The sequence below is a fragment of the Myodes glareolus genome, chromosome 6 (genome assembly GCF_982192425.1).
Source record: "Myodes glareolus chromosome 6, mMyoGla1.1, whole genome shotgun sequence".
Classification (NCBI taxonomy): Eukaryota; Metazoa; Chordata; class Mammalia; order Rodentia; family Cricetidae; genus Myodes; species Myodes glareolus.
Window position 1 is genome coordinate 23,996,503 of NC_142031.1, and position 27,052 is coordinate 24,023,554.

The 27,052-nt window shown below is 45.0% G+C and overlaps 1 protein-coding gene across 2 annotated transcripts in view; it reads left to right on the top strand.

The window, feature by feature from the left end:
- Positions 1-4,652: 4,652 nt before the first annotated feature.
- Positions 4,653-27,052, top strand: part of Cfap92 (cilia and flagella associated protein 92 (putative)) — a 48,476-nt gene continuing 26,076 nt past the window's right edge. For both annotated transcript variants that reach the window (XM_048416654.3, XM_048416656.3), the window contains exons 1-8: positions 4,653-4,995; positions 5,575-5,860; positions 9,750-9,937; positions 10,594-10,798; positions 17,007-17,150; positions 18,159-18,231; positions 19,285-19,406; positions 22,898-23,047. In XM_048416654.3, coding sequence (XP_048272611.1) covers positions 5,596-5,860; positions 9,750-9,937; positions 10,594-10,798; positions 17,007-17,150; positions 18,159-18,231; positions 19,285-19,406; positions 22,898-23,047 — 1,147 coding nt within the window. In that variant the 5' untranslated portion in view covers positions 4,653-4,995; positions 5,575-5,595. The remainder of the gene's footprint in view (positions 4,996-5,574; positions 5,861-9,749; positions 9,938-10,593; positions 10,799-17,006; positions 17,151-18,158; positions 18,232-19,284; positions 19,407-22,897; positions 23,048-27,052) is intronic.

A 27,052-nucleotide genomic window follows, 5' to 3' on the forward strand; every position in this document is an offset into this window, starting at 1 on the left:
TCTTATTAACATGTTGCTGCTAGCATTACTGTTAGGCTGGGAATTTATCAAGGGTCTGGCACATACTGGGCAAGCTCTTCACTATTGAGCTACATGTTCTTCTTACTTTTTATTTTGAGACAGTCTCCCTAAACTGCCCAGGCTGATATTGAACTTATGTTGTGGCCCAAGATAGCCTTGAACTTGTGATTCTCTTGCCTTGGTCTTTTGAGTAGCTAGGATGACAGGCCTGTGACACCCAGCCCGGCAAATCTCATTTTTGATGCATTCTGGGTAACACCGATGTGCATTTAGGATGGGCTTTGGCTCTTTGGCCTAGAGTTACGGCCTCTCACCCTGAGCCTGTGGAGTACGGCTGCTCCCCTAGGGAATGTGATCACAGGCACTTTGGACTCTTACCAGACTGCCATGGTAAGATCATGCCCCTTTTTCACATTTTCTTGTGCGTGCGCGCGCGCGCGCACACACACACACACACACACACACACACACACACACACACACTTACTTCCTGGGAGAGACCTGCTCAGTTTGGCTGTGCCTTACTGCTGAGGTACCTCCACTTACCAGTAGCTGATGTCTGATGATATGAAGCAGTAAAGCCAGACTTCAAGTAGGTTTTAGTAATAGAGTAAAAACAAGCCATGCAAAGATGGAATATACACAGAGTGTCTGGATTATGTATATTATTGTGTTTTCTTTGAATTTTTTGACTGTGAAGGAACTAAGTAACCAATATATATACTTTAAAGGTATCTTGACTTCAGAATTTGAGTCTAAGGATATGTTGCTTTGGAAAATAGGTTCTTCTTTTGTTTCCACAGAGGATAAGGACTTGTGGAATTCTTCCAGACTAATATGGTTTGATAGGCCAAGACCTCCTGAAAGGTTGTCTTGAACACCCTCAAAAAATAAAATAAACAGCAGGAAGAAGTTTGGATAGAACTATGCCCATATTCCCAAATATTGTTTGTAAATACTCTTTTACATTAAAGGGGATATGCTATAGAGATTCACATTGGTATGGCTCTTGGTTTATTGATACAAATTTAAGGTTAATTTTGTTATACTGTGTATATGTATTTCTGCTCTTGATTAAGGTATTGTGCTTGTACAGCTCATTTAAAATATAATGTGATGTATAATGTGTAATTTAAAAAATATAGGTATTATAGCCATCTATAATAGTCAAACTTGTAGACATGTTAGTTAGGTTTTCTAGATATATAGAGATGTATTTCAGTTAGATGGGTATTCTTCAAATCTTTCAGAGACCTTCAGAACATGGCATTTAAAATGTTTTACAAATTTAGGACTTTTCATGACAATGAGACACATCTGCTCCTGCACCAATTACTGCAAGAGGAAAATGGGCATCATAGAGGCTCTTTATGGAGTTGGTTAGCCATTTGGGCAAGAAACTGTTGTTGCATGGACTGCTTGATGAACTGGTCATGCAGGACCCACAGAGAAATGACTGCTGAACTTGCCTAAAGGTGTTTCTTCAGGGTTTCTGCTTCATGAGTCTGTCAGACATTTTCTGTGCAGGACACAGAAGAAAGTAACTAACAAACTGCCAATATAAGTGGAACTGTCTTTGAAATTTCCTGCCTCATGGAAAAGTCTGCTGGATACTATGGGCCTGTAGTCTGAAGATGAATGCCTCAGTGGTACAGAAGAACTTTGGGTGATTTTCCAGGCAGCAAGATGTCTCTGTCATTTCTAGAGTTTTGGAAGTTGCTTACAATGTACTTCCTGTTTACTTAGGTAATATTACATCCTTCTGGAGTCTTTGATGGTGTTGAAGAATTTATAGTGATAGTTATAGTTTTCATTAGTTATAATAAAAGATAAAGTAGATATAAATATTGTAACTATAATTCTTGATTGATACCTGTTTTGTTATATGTAATTTTATTATGTTGAAGATAAAGCCTTTCTTTTCATTTAAACACAAAAGGAGGTCATGTGGGATTTCCCTCTGTATGCTGTGGTTACCATTAATGAATAAAGAAACTTCTTTGGACCTCTAGCAGGTTAGAATTTAGGTAGGCAGGGAAAGCTAAACTGAATGCTGTGAGAAAAAAGAAAGTAGAGTTAGAGAGAAATCACGTAGCCCCACCAGAACCAGACAGAACTTTAGCAGGAAAGCCACAGACACATGGTGATACACAGATGTAGAATGAACAGCGGGCTGCATTCCTGCCACGCGGCTCCCAGCCGCCTGGCTAGCTTATGCCCCGAAATAATTACATGGAAACTGTATTCTTTTAAACACTGCCTGGCCCATTAGTTCTAGCCTCTTATTGACTAACTCTCACATCTTGATTAACCCATTTCTAATAAACTGTGTAGCACCACGAGGTGGTGGCTTACCGGGAAAGATTCTAGCCTACATTCGTCTTGGTTTGAAGAATCATGGTGTCTGCCTGAATCTGCTTCTTTCTCCCAGCATTCTGTTCTGTCTACTCCACCTATCTAAGCTGCTGTCCTATCAAAGAACCAAGGCAGTTTCTTTATTAACCAATGAAAATAACACATAGACAGAAGACCCACCTACATCACACAGATTAATAGAAGTGGGTTAAATTAATATGTAAGAGTTAGCCAATAAGAAGCTAGAGCTAATATGGCCAAGCAGTGATTTAAATAATATAGTTTTTGTGTGATTATTTTGGTTTCTGGGTAGCCGGAAAACAAACAAGCGGCCTCCTTCAACAGTGGGCAATAAAAATCTTGACACTCAGTAAGACTTGTTCCTGATTTTAATTAAGCTCCCTGCTATTTATTCAGGAAGTAGATGTTAGAAAGTATCCTGAGATGAAAAGAAAGGATAAAGATGCTTAATTCAGATGCAGAGCTGAATTTACCAATTGGCTCATTATTATAAGGGCATGTGTATTCTTGGAAATGTGAGTCCTCCAGGCCTCTGTACCAGTAGTGTATATATTTGTACACTGTACTGGCTGGTTTTGTATATCAACTTGACGCAAGCTAGAGTCATCAGAGAGGAAGGAGGCTCAGTTGAGGAATGCCTCCATGAGATCCATTTCTTTCAAGTAGTGATCAATGCGGGAGGGCCCAGTTCATGGTGATGGTGCCATCCCTGGGCTGGTGGTCCTGGTTCTATAAGAAAGCAGGCTGAGCAAGCCAGGGGAAACAAGCTAGTAAGCAGCAAGCACCCCTTCATGACCTCTGCATCAGCTGCTGCTTCTGGGATCCTGCCCTGTTTGAGTTCCTACCCTGACTTCCTTCAGTGATGAACAGCAATGTTGAAGTGTAGGCCAAATAAGCCCTTTCCTGCTCAACTTGCTCTTTTGTTATGATGTTTCATTGCAGCAATAGAAACTCTAACCAGATAGGCACTTAATAAAAGTAACTGCTTAAATTAAACATCAAAGGACCATTTGGTGGGAAATCAGAGCCAAAGTGGTTGGTGGACCCTGAGTGGGGATGCTTTGTCTGCTCCTGAGGGGTGGTACTGCTGAGCTGCTCTCACTACCCGATGGCTTTAGGAGCTGCTGAATCTCAGTAGCTTTTGGTTCTTCCAGTACCGTGTGTATTTTCAGCATGCCTTGGTTCACAGAGGCAAACTTCAGGATGCTGGAGCTGTGGGCAAGCAAATTGGCTTTCAGTGTGGACCCCCTTACAGTTTTCCTCACGGTTCAGGTTTTATCTTGATTTAACCCGAGGGTTCCATTCAGTATGCAGTATTCTGGATACACCATCTCATCTAGACAAGTGTGTTCTGGGAGACTTGGGACCTGGTTCCAGCTCCAATTCTACTGAAGTTCTGCTGTTTGACTTAAAGTAGGTCATAGTTCAACTTCAAACTTTACTTTTCTCAGCAATCCAATGTGTATGGGTGGAGCCTTGTATCCCATTTTTTTTTTTTAAAAAAAACAAACAAAACTAAATTGGTTGATGAGTAGGAACACTCCTTCACTAGAAGACCTAACCCCCCTTTCCCAACCGCCACCCCCCCCCCCCCGCACCGCCCCTTTGGGCTGTGTGCCCAGAGCCATCTCACCGCATCACTTTTCTATGAACTTGTCTCGAGCCTTCACCCCTCTAGACCTTGTATCCGTCGTTTCTTCTGCGTGGGCTTTTTTGCTTTCATTACTCTGCCTGCCTGGCTTTTGTTACCTCTTGAAGTCCATCCCTGTCCTGTCTGACCAGTCCACTGTGTGTTGCTCCTCTTTGGCTCAGGCCACTTGGTGTGCTGTGATCTTCCGGGTCAGGGGCAGCAGTTGGGGTGCTTAGCTAAGGTGCTTCAGTGTGGGTGGGATTTACAGACGAGCGCAGGCTTTGGTGGTCAGGAGTCTAGGTTTCAGGCCACGCTGTAACGTTTTTTGCGGTGGGTAGCATGCTTTACCCTTCTAACCCCGTATTCTCATTTCTGGGAAACGGAATTTTCACGATATTTTCAGGACATCAGTCCTAGAAGCAGGAAAGCTAACGAGAGGTTTTTCGGGTCTGAGTATGTAGAGACAGGCCATCTCTTTTTTTTACCTTTATTTAAGCGTGGGAGGCGAGAGTGGGTGGAGCTATCGAGAGAATCCAGCAACCAGGCGCACAATAGGTATGGAGTTCAGAGTGACAGGTTTTTTTTTTTTTTTTTTTTTTTTTTTTTTTTTTTTTTTAAGATTGGGTAAATGAACGAATGGGTGAAGGCAATAGCTTCTGAATCTGCCTTTCACCTTTTTGATTGGTCTGGTGCACCAAGGCCACGCAGAAGCCACGTGGCGTGAAGCCCCTCCTCGCCTGCCAGCCCCTATGAGCTCAAAGAAGGTTCCCAGAGCCTGCAGGCAGGAGCCGAACTCAGTCGGGGGAAGAAAGCCCCGCCCCCAGCCGTGGACTGAGGTCTCCTGGCAACCGCCTAACAAAAGTCCCTTAGGGATCTGCTACCCTTAGGCGCCTGCGCTCAGCTTCCCTGATCAGTGTGGCTGCAACTGCGCAGCAGGTGCAGGAGCCAACAGGTGTGCCTACTCACAGGTAACCCTTGAGCCTGGGTTCAGTCTCTATTCGCCTCAGACGCCCCAGGTCCCCCAGGCACTGACTTTCTGGCAGTCGGGGTCCTGTGGCTTGAAACCTGAGCGATACCTGAGCCAGAGTTCTCTGTGTCTTGTCTCAGGGCATCTTGTTAGGGCCCTGTGTGTACCGTGCGGGCTCAGTTTCCCTTTCTGCAAGTGGCAGCTGTCTGTTCTGTACTGGGGCCACATCCAGGACGCTGCCTTAGCCTCTTGAGAGGAGTCAGAGCTTCGGGTGCCTCCTGGGTCAGCGGTGACCTAGGCTCACCTGGATCTGTATGTCCAGCGCACCCACTGACCAACTCCTCATTCCTGAGAGAGGAGTAACTGGGCTCAGGTCAGAAGAACATCACTGATTGTCACTGCCAGCTGTCACTCTCTGGTTTCTTCACCCATTCCTGCTCCCCAAATGTGGAACACTCACTGTATAGCGGGCCTCCATTGAAGCCTGGAGCATGGAAAACAAGACAGAGATGGGCCTGGGAGGGTGGGGCTCCCTGCGCTGGGCAGGTTTATTCCTGGGGTCTTTGCTGTCTCCCACCAGGACCTTCTAGCGCTGCACAACATGGCCCTGCAGGCCTGGGACTGGGAGGAAGAGGAAAGAGCAAGCCTGGGGCTTGCCTCCTCCATCGCTAGTGCCTACCAGTCAACAAGCGAGTATGAGACAGAGGAGTACCTGAAATCCAGAACCCCAGCCCAGGAGTGGGACTCCGAGGACCAGTTCAGCAGCCTGCATTCCTCGGAGGGGCCAGCCTGCCCCTCTACCCCCGATGTCCCCCAGGTTGTCCCCTGCAGATTCGTCATCTCGCTGGCCTTCCCTGCACAAACAGGTAGGTGCTAAAGGGCAGTTTTACTTCTGCACAAGGCAGTGGGACGCTGCTGACTGCCTCTGGGGCTGAGGGCACATAGCCTGCCTCCTTTCTCTCCACCCAGTCCCCTTTCATGGAGCGTGACTGGCACCAACTGAGGCAGAGGTCAGAAAAAGAACAGAAAATTCAGGGGGGTCAGCTGTTGGCTAGGCATGAAAGCAATTGTGTGACTCACCAAGTACACCAAGAAGAGGTCTCTCTCTCTCTCTCTCCCTCTCCTCCCTACCTCCTCTTCTTCCCCCTTAGCTGAACAACTTTGCAGAAGTTAAGACTTGATTCCCATAAACAGCTTGTTCATTACCCAATGCCTTTCGTAAGATACATCCCAGATTCATTGACCAAAGTCTCTTGAGTCAAGAAGTGTATCAATTTAGTAGGGTTGCAGACCCAACGGGCCCACACTTGTTCATTGCAAATGGGAGCCATTGTTTTCCTCATCGGGTTGCCAGTCTAGGTTGGGCTTGGACAGGTGACCTTCCTTCCACTGTTCCATATGTCTTTAGTTTTACTTCTTGTAGATGGGCTAGCCCAGCCACTTGCTTACTATGGACAGGCCTGTGCACAAAGAGGGCAAACTTAGTCTGTGGTGGTTTATCTTGATCGCCAACTTGATGGGAATTTCACCATGGAAGCAGACAGCTGGCTGTGTCTGTGAGGGGTTATCGGGGCTAGGTTAACTGAGGCGGAGGCCAGCTCTAAATGTGGGCCGCACTGTTCTGTGGGCTGGAGTCCAGAAGTAAGGAGGAGGAAGTGAGCAGAGCGCCAGTGTTCCTCCCTCTCTGCTTTCTGACTGTGGCTATAATGTGGCCAACTACAACCTGCTCCCGTGGTCATAACTCCCAGGTCATGGTGGATCATATCCTCTGGAACTGTGAGCCAAAAAGGATCTACTTCCCTAAGCTGCTTTGCCGGCATCTCACGCCCATGAGCTCAGTAACCAGCACATAGACCGCAGTTCTTCAAGTTTCTGGCTGCCTCCTGCTAGTTTTGTTCCTGCTAGAGCAATTCACATGGTTCAGCAGGGAACAGAAAACAGTGCTTTAACTTGCGATTCTCCATCCCTTCCTCCTCTAAGTACCCCATTTGATTGATTCTTCTCCTTGCGATTCTGTCTTGTTGTAATTGCGCTATCTGCTTGGGGATTCAAACTTTTGTCATTGTGTGGGGACCTCCTCTTTCCATAGGCACTTTTTTTTCTTCTTCTAAATCTTGGGCCTGTTGATATTAAACAAAACAAACTGGAAAAATTGTCTGTCTGAAACCAGCCAAATGAAAGCCGGTGCTCAGTTGAGCAACCTTTGGCCTGCATGTCCTTGCAGCGCATTGTGAACATGCTGTTCTTATTTTTATCATTTTCACCCAAGGGGATTTGCAGAACACATCTGCAGAACTTCACAAGACCCTTGACACAACTCTAGCTGGGAAAACATGTCTAGATCCATTCCTTCCTCCTTGTCTTAGTTTCTTGTTCGGTTGCTGTGATAACAATGCCCTGACAGATGCAACTTTTTTTCTGACTCAGTTCTACAGCCCATCAGGGCTGCAAGTCCCAGTGTCGGAGCTTGAGGGGCATTCACAGACAAGAGGCGGGGAGAGGTGAGGCGTGCCCTGGCTCAGTCCTCTTTTCCAAATCTATAGCCCAGCATCCCAGCCAGGGAATGGTGCTGCCCACAGTGGGTGTGTCTTTCCATTTCAATCATATCTGTCCAGAGGCTCATCTCCCAGGTGATTTAATATAAATCTTAAAGGGATTTATTAGATTGAGCTACAGGATGTAGTCTGAGCAGCCCAACGATGACTGTTTCATACTAGAGAGACCGAGAATCTGGTAGTTGTTCAGTTCCTAGGGCTGGGTGTCTGCACAGTCCTGAGCTGATGTTGAAGGCCCGGGGGATTCCGGGAGGACTGCTGGTCACCAGTCTATTTTGGAGATCGATGGTGTTGGTTAATTAATATTATTAATTAATTAATATTGGTTAATTAATTAATTAATATTAATTGGAGAAGGAATGCCACAGCAACAGAACAGATGGACTTGCCGGGGGAGAGAGAGCAAGGTAGCAAGAAGCAAAGTTTTCTTCTCTGTCCTTTTATCTGGGCTGCCACTAGAAAGTGTTGCCCAGATTTGGGATGCATTTTTCTGTTTCAAATAATCTGATTAAGAAAATGCTTTGAAGGGGTGCCCAGCATCTTGGGTTTTAGTTAATTCTAGAGGCAGTCAAGTTGATGATCAAGATTAGACATCACAACACCCTCAATATCTAAGCATTTATGGACACATCTATCTATCTATCTATCTATCTATCTATCTATCTATCTATCTATCTATCTATCTAGTTTAGGAGAAGTGAGATCCTGTAATCTTGGTTTATCACTTGCATTTAAAAACGGACACCCATCAGAGTAATGCAAATCAAAACAACTCTGAGATTTCATTTTACACCTGCATGAATGGCCAAAATCAAAAACACTGATGACAACTTATGCTGGAGAGGTTGTGGGGTAAAGGGAACATTCCTGCATTGCTGGTGGGAATGCAAGCTGGTACAGCCCCTTTGGATATCAGTATGGAGATTTCTCAGAAAATTAGGAAACAACCTTCCTCAAGACCCAGCAATACCACTTTTGGCTATATATTCAAAGGATGCTCAATCATGCCACAAGGACATGTGCTCAACTATGTTCATAGCAGCTTTGTTTGTCATATCCAGAACTTGTAAACAACCTAAATGCTCCTCGACTGAAGAATGGATAAGGAAATTGTGGTACATTTACACAATGGAGTACTACACAGCAGAAAAAAATAATGACATCTTGAATTTTGCAGGAAAATGGATGGAGCTAGAAAACATTATTTTGAGTGAGGTAACCCAGACACAGAAAGACAATTATCACATGTACTCACTCATAGGTGATTTTTAAACATAAAGCAAAGAAAGCCAGCCTATAAATCACAATCCCAGAGAACTTAGACAACAATGAGGACACTAAGAGAGACTTACATAGATCTAATCTACATGGGAAGTAGAAAAAGACAAGATCTCCTAAGTAAATTGGGAGCATGAGGACCTTGGGGGAGGGTTGAAGGGTGGAGGGAGAGGCAGGGAGGGGGACAGAGAAAAATGTAAAGCTCTATAAAAATTAATAAAAAAGCTGGGCGGTGGTGGCACACACCTTTAATCCCAGCACTTGGGAGGCAGAGGCAGGCGGGTCTGTGTGAGTTCGAGGCCTACAAGATTTAGTTCCAGGACAGGCTCCAAAGCCACAGAAAAACCCTGTCTCGAAAAAATCAGAAAAAAAATCAATTAAAAAGAAACCAACCAAACAAAACACCTTTACATATAAAATTAAAAGTTAAAAATCAGAAAAAAATGGACACCTTAGACACTGTGGCTAAACAAGCACTCTGTCACTGAGCTACACTCTGGTCCTCTTCTACCCCTCACTGGTGGATACTTGACTTGCTTCCAGAGTTTTTCAGTTACTATTATTCAAAAGACAGTCTCTCTCTCTCTGTCTCTTTCTTTCTGTGTACATGCTTGTATGCATGTGTGTCCATGTATATGTGGAAGCCACAGGTCAGTCTTGCGTGTTGTTCCTCAGGATGTTTGCCTTCTATTTTGAAACTCTCACTTGGCCTGAAACCTCATGATCGAGATAGGTTGACTGATCTCCTCGGAAGCCCAGCTCTCATCTTCCATAACTTCCCGATAACAGCACTGACCAGGAGCACATGGACTGTTGGAGACATTCCCAAACTACAGCCTTGTGTCTTGCCTTTGGGGAGCTCTGGGCTTAGATCTTCTTTCCCAAAGGTTAGAACAAGGCTCCTGAAACTTGTGTCTTCTAGGTCAAAAGGTAAAAGCCACAAGTTTTGCCGAGAAAAAGAAAGCCCCTAAACCAGACATCCGGGCTGCCAAGAATCGTCGATTCTACCACATTGAGTATTTTTTCCTGCCCGATGATATAGAACCCAAAAAAGTTGATATTGTGATGTTTCCTAGCGTGGCCAAAGTGTTTCTGGAATCAGGAATAAAGGTGGGTGGTGTATGTGTGTGTGTGTATGTGTGTGGTGTGTGTATGTGTGTGGTGAGTGTGTATGTGTGTGTGTGTGTGGTATGTATGTGTGTGTGTGTTTTCATGGAGTGTCACACTGAGGATGCAGAGGATGAGCCACTGACATGCAGCAGACCCAATATTGGAGCTTTCTAGATATGTGAGTTTATGGGTAATCTCATGAGTGAGATGCAGAATGGGCCTGGAGATGCAATTACATGGTCTTTAGATGGCTTTACCCTGTATTTTCTTGAATGTTTCATTAAGCAAAGTTTTTATTTTATTTTATTTTTAAGTACTGAGCATTCTTAGTATGTGTATATATACATATGTGTGAGAATGTTCATGTGCAAGGACTATTCCAACATGCATGCACACATGGAAACTCCTGCAATGGTTTGGCTCTGAGTCATCGCTGGGAAGTAACCACCAGGGACACTATGCATGCATTTTGCTTAGATTTTCAAGGAACTGGCGACCCTGACAGAGTCCAGTACACAGGAACCTTCTTCCCTGGGATTTGGAGCTAGGAGAGAGGGTGTCACATCTGCTATGTTGTTGCTGGGGGTAGGTTGTGGAAAGTGCCCAGTGTGTAGGTTGGTCCTTCATTTCCCAGTTTCTGAATGGTGTTTACACAGACTGTGAAACCATGGCGAGAAGATGACAAAATTTGGGTGTCTTGGAGCCAGACTTTCAATGTCAACATGACAAAGGAATTATTAAAGAAAATAAACTTCCACAAAATCACCTTGAAGCTCTGGGACACGAAGGACAAAGTCTCTAAGAAGGTCAGGTACCACCGACTGAAGACAGCCGTTTGCACGGAAGACCCAGAATCTTTCGGTAAGTTAGGTGCTTCGCTTGTATCTTCAGGGTTTCTGGCAACTTGTGTTTTCTCACTACAGGTTGGACATATCTAGCCCAGAAATCAAAAGTCTGAAGTGATGTCATGTTTGGTACTTTTCGAGTGTTGCCACGGTAACTTAAGTGGGAAATTCCATAGCTGAAGTCATGTGACAGATTGTGGTAAAAACAAAGGCTCATCAAAGTACCTTGTAATGTCCCTTCCAGACAACAAATGGAGATTCAGCATGGAGGAATCTCCTGTTTAGAGCTGGGTGGCTTCCCTTAAGGCACTTCATTTATATATGAGAATATTCCGGAATCTGAAAAGAGTTTTAAGTCCCAAGCATTTAAGATAGGGGATTTTGAATCTGTAATATCAGGTAAAAGCCAATGTTCTTTGTGGCCTCATCATTAACCTGGTGCATACAGTGCTCTCTGTCTTGGGGTGTGCCATCCACCCAGGATACACCTGGGGAGCCGTGGCATGTCTGTGCACTTGGGCAGTGTCTATGTACCTCTCTTACCTTTGGTTCCACAGCTGCTCTGAGGTGAGTTCCCATCACAGCCTGTCTCCCCAAACTGATATTGTATGTTTACTCAAAATTAAACAGGGATACCATAAAACAAAAGAAAGGTTTCTCTTGTGTATACAGTTTAGTGGGAATGAGCACGTGTTGCATGTATGAGTTTCCGGGTTCTGTCTCTAGTTCCAGGAAAAGAAAAAGACTGTTAAGAATTTTACCTCTTCCAACTGAGGTGGTGGCTCAGTTGGTCAGTGCCTGCTCAACAAATATGGGAACCCAAATCTGACTGTCCAGATCTCATGGGAAGGAGACAAATGTGGCAACATGCACCTGTAACCATAGGAGAACCCAAATCTGGCCTTCTGAATCTCACGGGAAGGAGATGGATGTGGCGACATGCGCCTGTAACCATAGTTTGGGGGAAGTAGAGATAGGGGACCCTGGAACTGGTGACCACCAGCCTGACCAAATTGGTGAGTTTCAGGTTTAGTGAGAAATTGTCTCAAAAACTAAGTAGAGTATGATTGAGAAAGGCACTCAACTTCAATCTCTGGCCTCCGCATGAACTCTCACCCCTCCAAACACAAATCTGTATACACAAATGCTGCCCCTCCAGGACAGCACGCTGATGTCTGTATGCAGCCCATTCCACAGGGCTCTCGGTGTAGAGCTGGGAGTGGATTCCAGTGTCTTGTACGTGCGAGGCAAATGCTCTACTTCTGAGCTACCACTCCAACCTTCTTTCATGGTCCTCCCCCAAGTTTACTTTGAGATAGGATATTTATTACTAACCTGCCTAGGTGACCTGGAACTGTCGTTCCCTTGGTCACAGCCTCACCAGTGCCGGGCCCTGCAGGGAGGGCCATGGCCTCCGCCTAGGGTGCTTGGAGCCACAGCAAGATCTTTTCCCTGTGCTCTGTCCCAATCCTGGTGTCCCTGCCTCTTATTTTAAATACATTTTTTTCCATTAAAGGAACAGTATAGATTCACTAGATAAAAATACAGTTAGAAATATCTACAAAAAAGGAGGAAAAAGTAAAATCATATAGTGTCTGTCCAGAGGTGATCATTATTCATAGCCTCCCTGTGGATCTGTGGATACCTAGTGTACACCTTACTTCTTGCGAGGATAGAAAAACCCCAAGAGGAGAGACAAACACTGGAACTTTAGCCGGCAGAAAATTTCAATCCTTAACCTTTATGCTAAATGATACCATGTTTGAGAATGTGTCTCACTCACTTTCCTCCTTCATGGCTGCCAGATTGCCTCACTACTGAGGGTGCAGTGGGAGCAAACCCCATAGCCCTGGTTCACTCTGGCTATCACACTGGAAGTTGTGGAGTCCCTGACTGTGGAAGCCTGAGGTGCCAGGCTAGCAGGAAAGCAGACAATGTTGTGGTAACATTGGGAGCTGGTAAATCCCAGCCCATGTGAACATGAATATGAGTGGCTGCAAAGATGACCTCAGGTACATCTCAAGAGATATACTTCATCAAATCCAAGAACATGTCAGAAAAATCATCTGCCATGATCAAGTTGGCTTCATCCCAGAGATGCAGAGATGGTTCAACATATGAAAATCTGTCGATGTAATCCACCATATAAATAAACTGAAAAATAAAAACCACATGATCATCTCATTAGATGCTGAAAAAGTCTTTGGCAAAATACAATATTCCTTCATGATAAAGGTCTTGGAGAGAAGGAATAAAAGGGGCATACCTAAACATAATAAAGGCAATATACAACAATCCAACAGCCAAAATCAAACTAAATGGAGAGAAACTCAGAGTGATCCCACTGAAATCAGAAACAAGACAAGACTGTCCACTCTCTCCATATCTGTTCCATACAGTTCTTGAGGTCCTAGTTAGAGCAATAAGACAACAAAAGGAGATCAGGGGATGCAAATCAAAAAGAAGAACTCAAACTCTCACTATTTGCTGATGATATGATAGTTTACATAAGTAACCCCAAAAATTCTACCAAGGAACTTCTACAACTCATAAACACTTTCAGTAATGTAGCAGGATACAAGATTAACTAAAAAAAATTGGTAGCCCTCCTGTACACAGATGATAAATGGGCTGAGAAAGAAATCAGAGAAATATCACCTTTCACAATAGCCACAAATAACATAAAATATCTTGGAATAACTCTAACCAAACAAGGGGAAGGCCTGTACGACAAAAACTTTAAATCTTTGAAGAAAGAATTTGAAGAAAACACCAGAAAATGGAAAGATCTGCTATGCTCTTGGGTAGGTAGAATTAACATAGTAAAAATGACAATCTTACAAAAAGCAATCTACAGATTCAATTCAGTGCCCATAAAAATCCCAGCAAAATTATTCACAGACCTCGAAAGAACAATACTCAACTTCATATAGAAAAGCAAAAAACCCAGGATAGCCAAAATAATCCTGTACAATAAAGGAACTTCTGGAGGCATCACAACCCCTGACTTCAAACTCTACTACAGAGCTACAGTACTGAAAACAGCCTGGTATTGGCATAAGAACAGACAGGAGGACCAATGGAACCGAATTGAAGACCCGGATATTAATCCACACATCACGAACACCTGATTTTTAACAAAGAAACAAAAAATATAAAATGGAAAAAATAAAACATATTTAACAAATGATGCTGGCGTAACTGAATATCAACACATAGATGAATGAAAGTAAATCCATATCTATCACCATGCACAAAACTCAAGTCCAGATGGATCAAAGACCTCAAGGTAAAGCCAGCCACGCTGAACCTCATAGAAGAGAAAGTGGGAAGTACACTTGAACACATTGGCACAAGAGACCACTTCCTAAATATAACCCCAGTATCACAGACACTGAGAGAAACAATTAATAAATGGGACCTCCTAAAACTGAGAAGCTTCTGTAAAGTAAAGGACACAGTCAACAAGACAAAACAGCAGCCTCCAAAATGGGAAAAGATCTTCATCAACCCCACATCAGACAGAGGGCTGATCTCCAAAATATACTCTAAGAACTCAAGAAACTGGTCATTAAAAGAACAAATAATCCAATAAAAAACTGGGGTACAGACATAAACAGAGAACTCTCAACAGAGGAATATAAAATGGCTGAAAGACACTTAAGGAAATGTTCAACATCCTTAGCCATCAGAGAAATACAAATCAAAACAACTCTGAGATTCCATCTTATACCTGTAAGAATGGCCAAGACTAAAAACACTGATGACAACTTATGCTGGAGAGGATGTGGGGGAAAGGGAACACTCCTGCGCTGCTGGTGGGAATGCAAGCTGGTACAGCCCCTTTGGATGTCAGTGTGATGATTTATCAGAAAATTAGGAAACAACCTTCCTCAAGACCCAGCAATACCACTTTTGGCTATATGTTCAAAGGATGCTCAATTGTACCACAAGGACATATGCATATTTTCATAGCAGCATTGTTTGTCATAGCCAGAACCTGGAAACAACCTAAATGCCCCTCGACCGAAGAGTGGATAAGGAAAATGTGGTACATTTGCACAATGGAGTACTACACAGCAGAAAAATAGTGCTGACATCTTGAAATTTGCAGGCAAATGGATGGAGCTAGAAAACATCATATTGAGTGAGATAACTCAGACCCAGAAAGACAAATACTGTATGTACTCACTCATAAGTGACTTTTAGACATAAAGCAAAGAAAACCAGCCTACAGTTCACAATCCCAGAGAACCTAGACAACAATGAGGACCCTAAGAGAGACATACACGGATCTAATCTACATGGGAAGTAGAAAAAGGCAAAGCCTCCTGAGTAAATTGGGACCATGGGAGAGGGTTGAAAGGGAGGAGAGAGGAAGGGAGGGGAGCAGAGAAAAATGTAGAGCTCAATAAAATCAATAACTAAAAGAAAGGAAAATTAAAAAAAAAAGAAACACCCTAAGAGGTCTGTTCTGTGCTGCAGAAGGACATTTGTTTGGCGGATCACGTGCTCGAGGTCAGGGTCTTAACGGGACATCTGTGGCCGAGCTAGCCTTGGTGCTTCCTTGAGCTCAGCTCCTTGGATGTTTGGTGATGGTGAAATCCACAGATGCCGTGGTGGCCTCTCCTATGCCCTGTTCTTGACCCTCTCCAAGCACCTGCTTTCTCCTTGACTAAGGCTTTCTGGAGCTCTGTCCTGTGTCTGTCTGCTTCTGTCCCCACACTCTTAGAGTCTTTTTCCCCACCCCAGTCTCTTCCTTCCTGCCACCCGGCCAGTGTCTCTCAGTTGACCCCTGTGTTTCACTGAAGGTCTTTTAGGATTTGCTCCTTCAGGTTCCATGTGTGTGTGTGTGTGTGTGTGTGTGTGTGTGTGTGTGTGTGAGAGAGAGAGAGAGAGAGAGAGAGAGAGAGAGAGAGAGAGAGAGAGAGAGAGAGACGAGAAAGAGAGAGAGAGAGAGAGAGAGAGAGAGCACCCCGGCTCCCCTTTACTAAGGATGCTGGCTCCTCACAGAGCTTCCTTCTGGCAGCTGGCTACATCTTAGGGCCTCTCTGTCCCATTGCTTTCTCCAAAACTTTCATTTGCCTTCCATCAGTGAGTCAAATTTAACTTCCTTTTCTCTTCTTTCTGGAAGGTCCCATGATTGTCTTCACTTTATCCCCTCACACATTCACAATGTGTTCACGGAGCGCTTGACACTAGTGGGAGTCTCCACACTGAGAGGGACTGTCCTGGGGGTGTGGCTCCCCCCTCACACGTTCACAGCGTATTCATGGAGTGCTTGACACTCTCATGAGTGGGAGTCTCCATGCTGAGAGGGACTGGCCTGGGGGTGCAGCTCCCCCCTCATACATTCATAGCGTATTCATGGAGTGCTTGACACTCTCATGAGTGGGAGCCTCTATGCTGACAGAGGGACTGACCTGGGGGTGCGACTCCCCCTCATATATTCACAGCATTTTTGAAACTGTCATGAATGGGAGCCTCCATGCTGTCAGAGTGACTGGTTTGGGGGTACAATTCCCCCCTCATACATTCACAGCATTTTTGATACTGTCATGAGTGGGAATCTCCATGCTGAGAGGGACTGACTTGAGGGTGCGGCTCCCCCCTCATACATTCACAGCTTGGCACTGTTGTGAGTGGGACTCTCCGCGCTGAGAGGGACTGACCCAAGGGTGCAGCTCCCTGGCTTGGAACAATAAGTGCTTGCAGGTCTGGTTCTTCTAGTGCGATGGTTCTCAACCTTCCTAATGTGTTAATGCTTTAAGACGGTTCCTCATGTGGTGACTCCCAACCATAAAATTATCTTGTTGCTACTTCTTAACTCTAATTTTGCTGCTGTTATGAATCATAATACAAACATCTGAGATGCAGGGTATCTGATATGGTGGGGACCACAGGTTGAGAACCTCTGTTCTTAGGACTCTGGTGTGGAAAAGTTACCTAAGAATTAGCTTCCTCACATATGGATGAAGAACATGGCAACTCCTTCCTTGTGGTGAAATGAGGAGATCCAGTGACATGTCACGCACAGGTGCTTAGGGGAATCTGAGGTATGAGCACGTGGCCCTAACAGGTGTGTGGCTGCGCCTCCTAGTATTTGGTGGCAGTGTTACATAGATTATCCTCTGTCCTCAGCAAATGTCCATTGGACGTGCCAGAGGGCTGGGTGTGGTAGGTGTCTAGTAGGCATTTTTGACGTATCCATTTTCTCATTCCAGAGGAAGTGAAACTTTTGGTTTTAAGTCAGAAAAGGTTGTCTGCAATTACCAGGGATAAACCCAGCATTGTCCTTGATGAGTCGAAAGAGGTGAATTCACCAAGTGACCAGGAAAAGGCAGAAAAACTCTTGAAGTCTCTACAAGGTGAGGAGTGATGGCCGTGGACACCTGAGCTCAGCAATGTGTCACGAGACAGGCCACTATGCGTTCATGACCCGTCCAGTCATTGTTTCCGTGGCCCTGGGTGGCTTGATTTTGATGGTTGATTCTTCTCCCTTGCCCTGCCCTGTCTTCTCTCCCCCTTCTATTTCCCTTTTTTGATTCTTTGAGCCAGCGTCTCACAAGCCTGGCTTAGAACTAGCTTTGCAGGCTAGTAGGCCAGGCTGTCCCTGAATGTGAAGTATTAACCTCCTAAATGTTGGAATTGCAACCATGATCTGACATGCGGCTGATTTAGTGGATATCTGTTTCACAACTTCAAAACCAAACAAAACAAAACACAGTAAGACATTTTTGGGCTCTGGAAGTTAATTTTAAGAGAAAATCCAGTCACTATAGAAAAGTATAAAAAAGTGGGAAAATAATCTACGATTCCATCACCAATCGCCGTTGACGAGGCGTTTTGGTTGTTGTGTTCTCTGTTTTTGTCCTAGGACTCATTTTGTTTATGTTTTTAGCGTATGGGTTTACCCAAGATACGCATAGCACTCTGTATTCAGAGGGTTTGTATATTATCACAAACAGTCTCATGTCCTTAAGAACTGCCTGTAAACTTGGTTTGTGGTGGCTGTGTCATATTATATTATATAGTATTTTATCTACAAGGACTGTAGTTTAGCTGACCCTTCCCTAGAGCTGGGAACTTGCAATTATTTCACAGTGTACTGCTAAGCAGCTGAAGCGGACACTTTCACCTAGAGTAGGCCTTGCTTCTTCTCAGTGGGTCGGGCTCCATGCATTTTTGTTTGTCCAATAATGGGAATTAATCTGGTGTGTGTCCTTCATTCATGAAGACACCCTGCTTTTCGAGGGCTGCTGTGTTAGGCCTCCACCAGCAGATGTGTCACTGAAATGAGCAGGGACATCATTTGATGAGACCAGCATGGAGTGAAGCTTGGAGCCTCTTGGTAATGTTTGATTCTCACCAAGCAGAGCCTGAAACCCCTGCTAAGAACGATGATGAATATGAAAAGTTACTCAAGACAGAGGACCCTTCTGCATCTCGGTAAGGAGAGTTGCTTACTTGGTGTCAGAGTAAGGTCCCTCCTCATTGGCCCTGCTCTGGGTCGTTAGACACTTTTTTTGCTGATTTTGGTTAAGGTGGAGGTGAAGCAACCAAGGGAAAGAGAAAGACCAGAGAAGGAAAGGAAGTTGGTGCTGCCAGGTGCCCCAAATCGACACCCACCGCCTCTCGGCAGGAATGTTTTTCAGAGACGGACCCTCCATGTTTGATTGAACTGTCAATCCCCACTCTCTGCACAAGGCAACGAGAGCCTCCAGTGAGTTTAGTCAGAAAGCTGGAGTTTGGGGCCAGGGTTTCAGCCTGCAGTCTCAGTCTGTGGAGTTTCGACTAGGGCTTCCAGAAAGTCGCCGTCCTGGATCCTCGGATAGTCAAGCTGGTTCTGGAGAAGCCAGGGTGGAGAATGGACCCCCAGCTGGGGTTCTGTGGTGCTATGAGTAGATCTAGGACCACACGCAGTAGGCAGCGTTGGCTTCCTCTGCTCGGTCTTCTTTGGCAACAGTCTCTTTTGCTCAGGCTAGGCTCACACTCCTAAGATCAAGCCATTCTCCTGCCTAAGCCTCTTGAGTGTGGGTCTGAAGGTGCATGTAGTCATGTCTAGCTAACACTTTTGACTTTGAAATATTGTTTTTCATTGAATTTTCATATTAATTTGAGAAAATTGACATTTATTTGACGTTGCCCCACCCATGATCATGGCATATCCTTTTACTTAAACGTGCACCCTCTTTATAGACTTTAGTGGAGTTAATATTCACTTCCCGTAGATGCTGTGGCTAATTCTTGAGAGTTCTTAGATGTTTCATAGTCTTAGATACTTTGAGAACATATCATTTTTCTTTACATTTTCTAGTTGGTTTGAGCTCTGGTCATACAAGTGTGGCCCATTGATCACTGTTACTAGAGAGATTGGTGGACTTAATGGGTCCCAGGCTGCCCCAAGCTTCTGAGACATCATCCACATTTGACAAAATTCCTAGGCAGATGTGGCGCCTGTATGCTTATCTTCACTGTCCTGTCTCTGTGAGCATTTTCTAGACGAGGCACCGTGAAAGCGACTGTTTCTTTGGCTGGAACAACCATGACGGAGATCAGTGAACTCATTGAGAGATCATCATTGGGCAGCTTAACAAACATGATAGAAAAACAAAAGTCTCAATGTAAGTTGCAATGGGATTTTGACATTTTATAACATTAGACTTGAAAAGTTATGAAATATTTAACTTTAAGGTATTTGAATAAGATTGTTTGGCATCTGACTATACTATGCTGTGCTGTGCTGTACTATACTATACTATACTATACTATGCTATATACACTTTCACTTGCCCTTCTACCCATCCATCCATCCATCCATCCATCCATCTGTCATCCATCCACCCACCCATCCATCCATCCACTCATCCACTTGCCTGTCTGTCCATCCATCCGTCTGTTCATTCACTCACCCACAGAATTTTCATCCTTTCCACTCCACCAGTAGTTTTGGATTCCTGGTCCATGAGTTGAGGGAATGTAGACATGAAAATGTCTGCTCTCTAAAACAAACTTCCCAATGAACAGGTGGAACATGGCATGGTCGTACCATGTTTGTGGGTAGACTCCAGGTTGTCAGGGTTATAGAAAAGCTCTCCGTGATAGACAAGGGATAGTTTGCTCCTTGGGGAGATGAAGGACCCAGCATCTTATGTCATGGGCTGTCTCATGCAAAGTACAAAATCCTCGCCTGCGGAGCAACAAGAATCCCCAGAAGTCATTTGTCCTGGTTGAGTTTTTCTTTTTTCCATCTTGACACAAGCTAGAGTCATCTAGGAAGAGGAATCTCAGCTGAGAACATGCCTTCATCAGCTGGCTGGAGGCTAGCCTATGTGGCATTTTCTAGATTAATAATTGATGTGGGATGGCCCAGCCCACTGGGGACAGTGCCACCCGTGGGCTGTGGTCCTGTGTTGTTTAAGGAAGCATGCTGACCAACCAGAAGAGCAAGCCAGTAAGCAGCACTTCTCCATGGCCTCCACTTCAGCTCCCGCCTCTAGGTTACTACCAGCTTGAGTTCTTGATGGTTTCCCTGGTGATGGCCTATGGCCTGTAACCCAAACAAACCCTTTCCTTCCCAAGTTGCTTTTGGGGGTGTCTTATTGCAGCAACAGAAACCTAAGACACTGCCCAATCTACCTGCTCATTCTTAGCCTGAACTTTCTCACCATGTTTTTGGTAGTCGGGCAGGTGTCCAGTGAAGTTGAGTCTTCCCTGGATGGGTTGCTTCACCTTAGTCTGGGGCAGCTGCTCAGCTGCTTCCTCACCTGCCAGTCATCCGCTGGTTTCTGGGGCAGCAGAGACTGACTCCTGCTCTTGTCTGTGTGCTGGAGGCACAGACAGCAGCATAACACTCTCTTCTACTTTGGAGGCCCTAGGGTGTGGTCCCCACACTCACATTCAAATATCTTTCAAGTCCTCCAGAGGGTTTTCTTCTCTAGAAAATGCTTTGTAAGCATTTTAATGAGAGTTTTCCAACCATTCCTTTTATTTTGAATGAAGACAGAAAAAAATTATCAGAAAATGTAAGTTATGCACCACAATTTAGGATTCAATATTTTGTGATATTTTACCAGTTTTTGTTTTTGTTTTCTACATGTGTGTACTTATGTGTGCGGTATGTGTGTGTGCGCACATGTGCATGTGTGCACATAGTGTTCCATGAATGCCACAATACATGTTTTGAGGTCAGAAGGTTGACCCTGAAAGTCTGTCCTTGCATTCTACTTTGTTTGAGGCAGGGTCTCTTACTTTGTTTGTGTCTGCGTACACCAGCATGGCTGACTTTGGGAGCTTCTCCCGTCTCTCCCATCTCACCCTGGAGCGCTGGGACTACAGCGACTATATCTGGCTTTATGTGAGTTCTGTAGATTTGAACTCAGGTCCTCATGCTTGTGGGACAAGTCCTTCACCTATGGAGCCATCTCTCTAGCTCCCCTTTTTCCTTTTTTTTAAGGAACAAAAGGTAACAGATACAGTGTACATGCTCCTGGCATCCTGCTTTTTGAGGGACATACCTTTCTTCTTTTCCTTCCTCCAACCCATGCACTCTCACGCGTTCAGATAATATAGTGTTCTTATTCCTGTGGGATGTGGGAATTGTTCAGTGCTCTCCAATGCCTTCAGCTTGCTCTTTGTGCTCAACTTCATTTCTGAGGTTTACTCATGTGCACATATGTAAGGACGCTACCTTCATTCTTACTTTTACAGAACACCCTGTCAGGTAGATAGACCACTGTCCATCACCCCATTCTATCATGGAATACTTGATATTCCTAGTGTCTTGCCATGCCTGATACCATTGCAGTGATCACCGTGTTCTCAATGCTTGGAAGACTTGTGGACAAGACAGTTGTCTGTGCCTGGTTTTGGTTGTTCTCGTCTAGGTGGAGCTTCACTGTTCCCAGCAATCTGTGCTGAAAGTCTTCCCTACTCCGACTTCCAGTGTCCAGCCACATTGACTCTACACCTTTGGCTTCCCGTGTGGCTGCCCAGCATTTCAGAGGCTTGCGCATTTCCTACTTTACATGATCTGCCTCACACCATCTGCTAGTTATGGATGTCGGTGGCAGGTGACCTTCCCGGACATGGTTTAGGACATCACTTGTGGTGTCTTGCTTTGTGTGAAAGTTATTTCATTGCCTCTTTCTAGTCTGTACTGTGGTTAACACCTGGGAAATCTTCCTCGTATGACACCAGTGCAGGCAGGCTCAAGAGACCTGCCTGATGATTCTGAAGTTTGTTCTGGAGTTTGTTTCAGAGATGGGATGGGATGGCCCTGCAGGTTCATCTGCTTAAAATGACCAGTCGCTGCCACTTCCCTGCTTTCCTGCCGTTCTGAGATGCCCCCTCTGGCTCCAATCAACCGTCCCATGTGTGTATCTGAGCCCGGGCTCTCTAGACTTTTCATTGGCTGCCATGCTCCCCAAGCTAACAGCTAATGCTGCTGTTGCCTGAGACCAACCTGAGCTAAGCATCTCTCTCTCTCTCTCTCTCTCTCTCTCTCTCTCTCTCTCTCTGCCTTTCTCTCCCTAGGGCAAGGACTCATTATGTAGCCCTGCCTGGCCTGGAAATCTCTATGTAGACTGGAATGGCTTCAAGCTCACCTTTGTGGGTCCACCTCTGTCTCATGTGCTAGGGTTAAAGGCATCACCACCAGGCCTGACTGAGCTGAGCATTTTACTCTCTGTTCCTCTTCTCTTCCCAACATTCTGCTTTCATTAGACAGATGAGATATCTAGGATTAGAAGCCCCTCCCCACTCCTGTAGGAAGGTGGAACTGGGCTTGGAACTTAGCTCCGCTCTATAGCCCAATTTATATGCTGTTCTGTGCTGAGTAACTTAAGCAGATGGAGCTCAGTACAGTGTCATCACCATGGTGACCTTAGTCTCCGAGGGGTTGGGGACACCTTCACTCCATATCTTCCACTAGCTGATGATAGCTTGTCACCTAATCTTAGTTACCTCCCTGGTTGTGAGAAGAGATAGCAGTACAAAAGGTAAGGCCTGATTTCTAGGAGCTTCCAGAACCTTCCTGGTCTCTGTAGCATATGTGAATTCATATGTCAAAGCATCAAAAAATCCCTTCTAACATTGATTTCCTTTGGTTCTAAAGTGAAAGGGAAAGATTCAGAGTTGAAGAAGAAAGCCCCAAAGAAAGTGAAGAAGTACCAGACAGAGGAGGAAGCAAACATGAAGCCGGCATCAGCGGCCTGGAAGCCGAGCATCTTCTCCATCCAGCTGGCCATCATGCCGCTCCTTGCTGGTACTTAGAATGTTCGCCTGTGAGACACTTGTGGAGACTGAGATCTTGCTCGGTCCCTCATTTCCTCCTCACTGTCACCTCAGGAATCACTCAGCTGTACAGAAAAATAAATGCAGGCCCAGGGAGGTCTATACCCTGCAACATCGCACAGCTTATATGTGTAGAACCAGGGCTTCAACGGGAGTGTTTGACTCCAAAGGACAAGGAAACTTGTCAGGACATAACTGTCACAGCTTTGTTTGGTACCTAAGGTGCCACCCTTTAGTGACTGCGTTCCTACAGGTCCTTATCGAAGTATCTCGTACATGGAACAGAAGGATGTGGTTTATAGGGACTATTTGTAATATATTCCGTCATGTCCTGTCATTTACCTCTCATGAGAGGCTTCTGTCCATCCTCCCAATGAGCTGGGGATGGTGTTGGGGGCAGAGGGTTTTCGTTGTCACCATTGTTTTCTAGTGAGGACAAATGGGGTTAAGTAACCTACACAGCCAATACAGGTCAGTAGTGGAGCAAGGATTGTATTGTTTTGACTTGTACAATTTTCCATGTTTTATAAATTATGCTTCCGCCTTCTGGCCAACAATGAACAGATGTTTATTATATTCATATATTTTGATGAAATCTTCAGGATACATTTTAGATTAAATTATGTAATTTTAAAAAAGAATAAAATAACATGGGGGAAAACAATCCTTTCTTTTCTATTTAAAGAAAATAATTTCAAACCTTTTCCAACCCTTTTTCTGGGCTTTCACTCTCAGGAGGATTATGCTTCCCCCACTGGCTATTTTGCAGAGGTGCAGGCTTCATCTGAGATGGCACCAACCCACACACCTGTCAAGCCAAGGTGTCACAGAACAATGTGTGTGAACTGTTCAGTACAGGACCTTGCCAAGAGAGGGACTTGAGTGGCTGGTAGGGAGGTGACAGATCACTGGGAGGACAGATATCGGATGCTGGTGGTTCCAGGAAAGCGGAGATGAACCCTGACCTTAACAACTGCAGGTGACGGTCAGTTAGAATGGCCTTGACGCAGGGCCGGCTGCTTCCCAACGTGAAATCATAGCCTGAGATTATCTATTCCAAAACTCACACCATTTTATTTTTTAGGTTAGGCCAGAGGTTTTCTATCCCATCATAGCAGATAGCAGTTGGTCCCCAGGGGGATCTTTTGGGAGATCCTGAGGTTGGGGGTGAACTCTTGCATTAAAGGAGGGGGTGATGAGTGGAGGGTTGGGTAAGGAAGCAGCCGGGGCAGGTTGCTGACTCTACAGAGTAAGAGTTCAGAGACCTTGGGCGATTCCTTAACCTGTCTGAAGCTCAGTTTCCAGTCCATAAAGTGAAAATGACGGCAGCTCCAGAAGGTATCCCAAGGACCAGGCGACAGCGATGTCAGTTTAGAGCTCGGAGAACCAGGGTGTTCCTTCTGGGGCTCTGTGTCTCCTGTAGGTGACCTTGTAAAGGTGGAAACAGTTTTGGTCATCCTAACTGGGGGCAGGGTGCTGCAGACACTTGTGGTGTGTGCTGTATGGTTTGTCATGTGCACCGGGTGGGAGGGGAAGTCGGGTGCATGCCACAGGTGCCTGTCATGTCCTCTTCAGATGCCTGTTTAATAATGGCCACAGTTAAAGAGGTGCCTGCCCCTCAGCTCCAGGTACCTACACGGGTGTCCCTTGCCTTCATTTGATGTTTGGTTTGCATTTAGCTGCCCACTGCAGCTTGACCCCTGGGATTGTCCGAAGTGAAGGCCAGGCTCCAGGTCCGCTCGCTCATGACCCCAAAGTCATGCCTCGAGTCTAGAACTGTACGGTCAGCTGTGTAGAAGCCACACACTGAAACAGTTATCCCCGTATGCATGGCATCCGTGCACCTGTACTTCTTACTGTACGCACTGTGATTCAGGGAATACGCACCTTACCTTTAGACAGTCGAGATAAAATGATAAAAATTTAGGTCTCTTAGGGAGCTTAGACTTTTGTTTGGGATGTTGGCATTCGACATTCCATCTGTGGGTATTTTCCAGTGTGTCTAGTTCTAAGGATGAACCCCCAGCTTTAGGTATACTAGGCAAGCCCCCTACCACTGAGCTACATCCCAGCTCTTGAATTTTGGAAACAAGAGTCTTGCTGTGTAGGCCAGGCTGTCCTGTAACTTGAGCATTTCCTGCCTCACCCCTTATGTGCTAGGATGACAAATGATTGCCACCATGTCTGGTGTTCTGATTCTTCTTAAAGGCTTTCCCTGTGGCATGAATCTTTATTCTTCATCATTTCTTTTTTCCCTCTTATTGAAAATAGACTATTTTCTTACATAAAATATCCTGATTATGGTTTTCCCCTCCCCCTGCTCCTCTTTAGTTCTCCATGACCAAAGCAACTCACATAAAGGAAGGCATTTAATTGGGGGTTTGCTCATAGTTTCAGAGGTTTAGTCCATTATCCTCATGACGGGGAGCACAGTGGCACGCAGGCAGACATGGTTCTGGAGAAGCAGCCGAGAGTTCTGAGAGTTCCACATCTGGATCCACAGAGAGGATGAAAAGCGAGTGCCACTGGTCCTGGATTGGGCTTTTAAAACCTCAAAGCAGAAACTGTGCATTGGTTTCCCAGCCGCCCAGACCCAGATAATTACCCAGAAACTGTATTAATTACAACACTGTTTGGCTAATATCTTAAACATATTCCTAGTTAATTCTTACATCTAAGAATTAACCCGTTTCTATTCATCTGTTTATCGACACAAGGCTGTGGCCTACAGGGAAGGCTCTAGCGTGTCCTTCTCCTTCGGCAGCTACATGGCATCTCCCTTACTCTGTCTACTCTCTCTCCATTTCTCTTCCAGCCTGGCTATATTTTGTTCTGTCGTAGACCAAGGAAGCTTTATTCATTAACCAATAAATGCAACACATATATAGAATGACGTCCCACATCACCCATTGGCATACTTTCTCCAGCCAGACCATACCTCCTATCCTTCTCAAATCGAGTCTAAGCATTCAAATATATGCACCTATGGGGCCATTCTTATTCAGATCACCACATTCCCTGACCTCCATAGACTTGCAGTCATATCATAATGCAAAAAAATACATTTAGTCCAACTTCAAAAGTCCACAGTCTATCATAGTCTCAACACTGTTTAAAAGTCCAAAGTTCAAAGTCTTTATGACTCATAGCAATTTAATTGTAACTTCATGTAAAATCAGAATAAAAAAGCAGATCATATGCTTCCAACGTACAATGGCATAGAATATACATTAACATTCTAAGAGGGAGGAAAGGGAGCACAGTGAGGAAATACTGAACCAAAGTGAGACTGAAAACCGACAGGGAAAACTTGAAATTCTGCATCTCCTTGACTTAGGCCAAAGTGTTCACATCTCCAACTCCTTCCAGCTCTGCTGACTATAACACACTTCTCTCCCTTGGGCGGGTTCCACACCCACTCTGAAGCCTTCCTTGGCAGGTATCCCATAACTTTGGCATCTCCAACAGGTTGGGATCTTCAGTACAATTCAGACTTCACCTTTGCAGCTTCACACAATAGCCTCTTTGGGCCTCCATGCAGGACCACCCCTGACACATGCCTGTCCTCAGCATTTTTCCTTAGTCACAGAGGGAGATTCTGTAAACCCTTTCTTGTAGTCTAGATGCTAAAGCCAGGACCAGGTGGCTGAAGCTACTGAGTTCTGCTGCTTTCTGGGGCTGGAGCCTGACCCTTCTGTTCAGCTACATTGTATCAGCTCTCTGTCCCACCCCTTGTCAAGTTGACACACAAATCATAGCTCTTTATGGTTGTCCTCAGTGCTTAAGCTTTTTAAATTCCTTTCACAAATTGGAACCATTCCTTATTACATTTAGCACCAGGCTTTTCTTTAAGCTTTTTATCTCCTTGAGCCCTGGACTTTTCTCCATTACACTTTCTGGGGCTCCTTTTCTCCTCAACCTGTGCGTTTTATATTTCTTCTGGTCTTGTTTGCTCCTTTTCACTGTAAATCTGTGT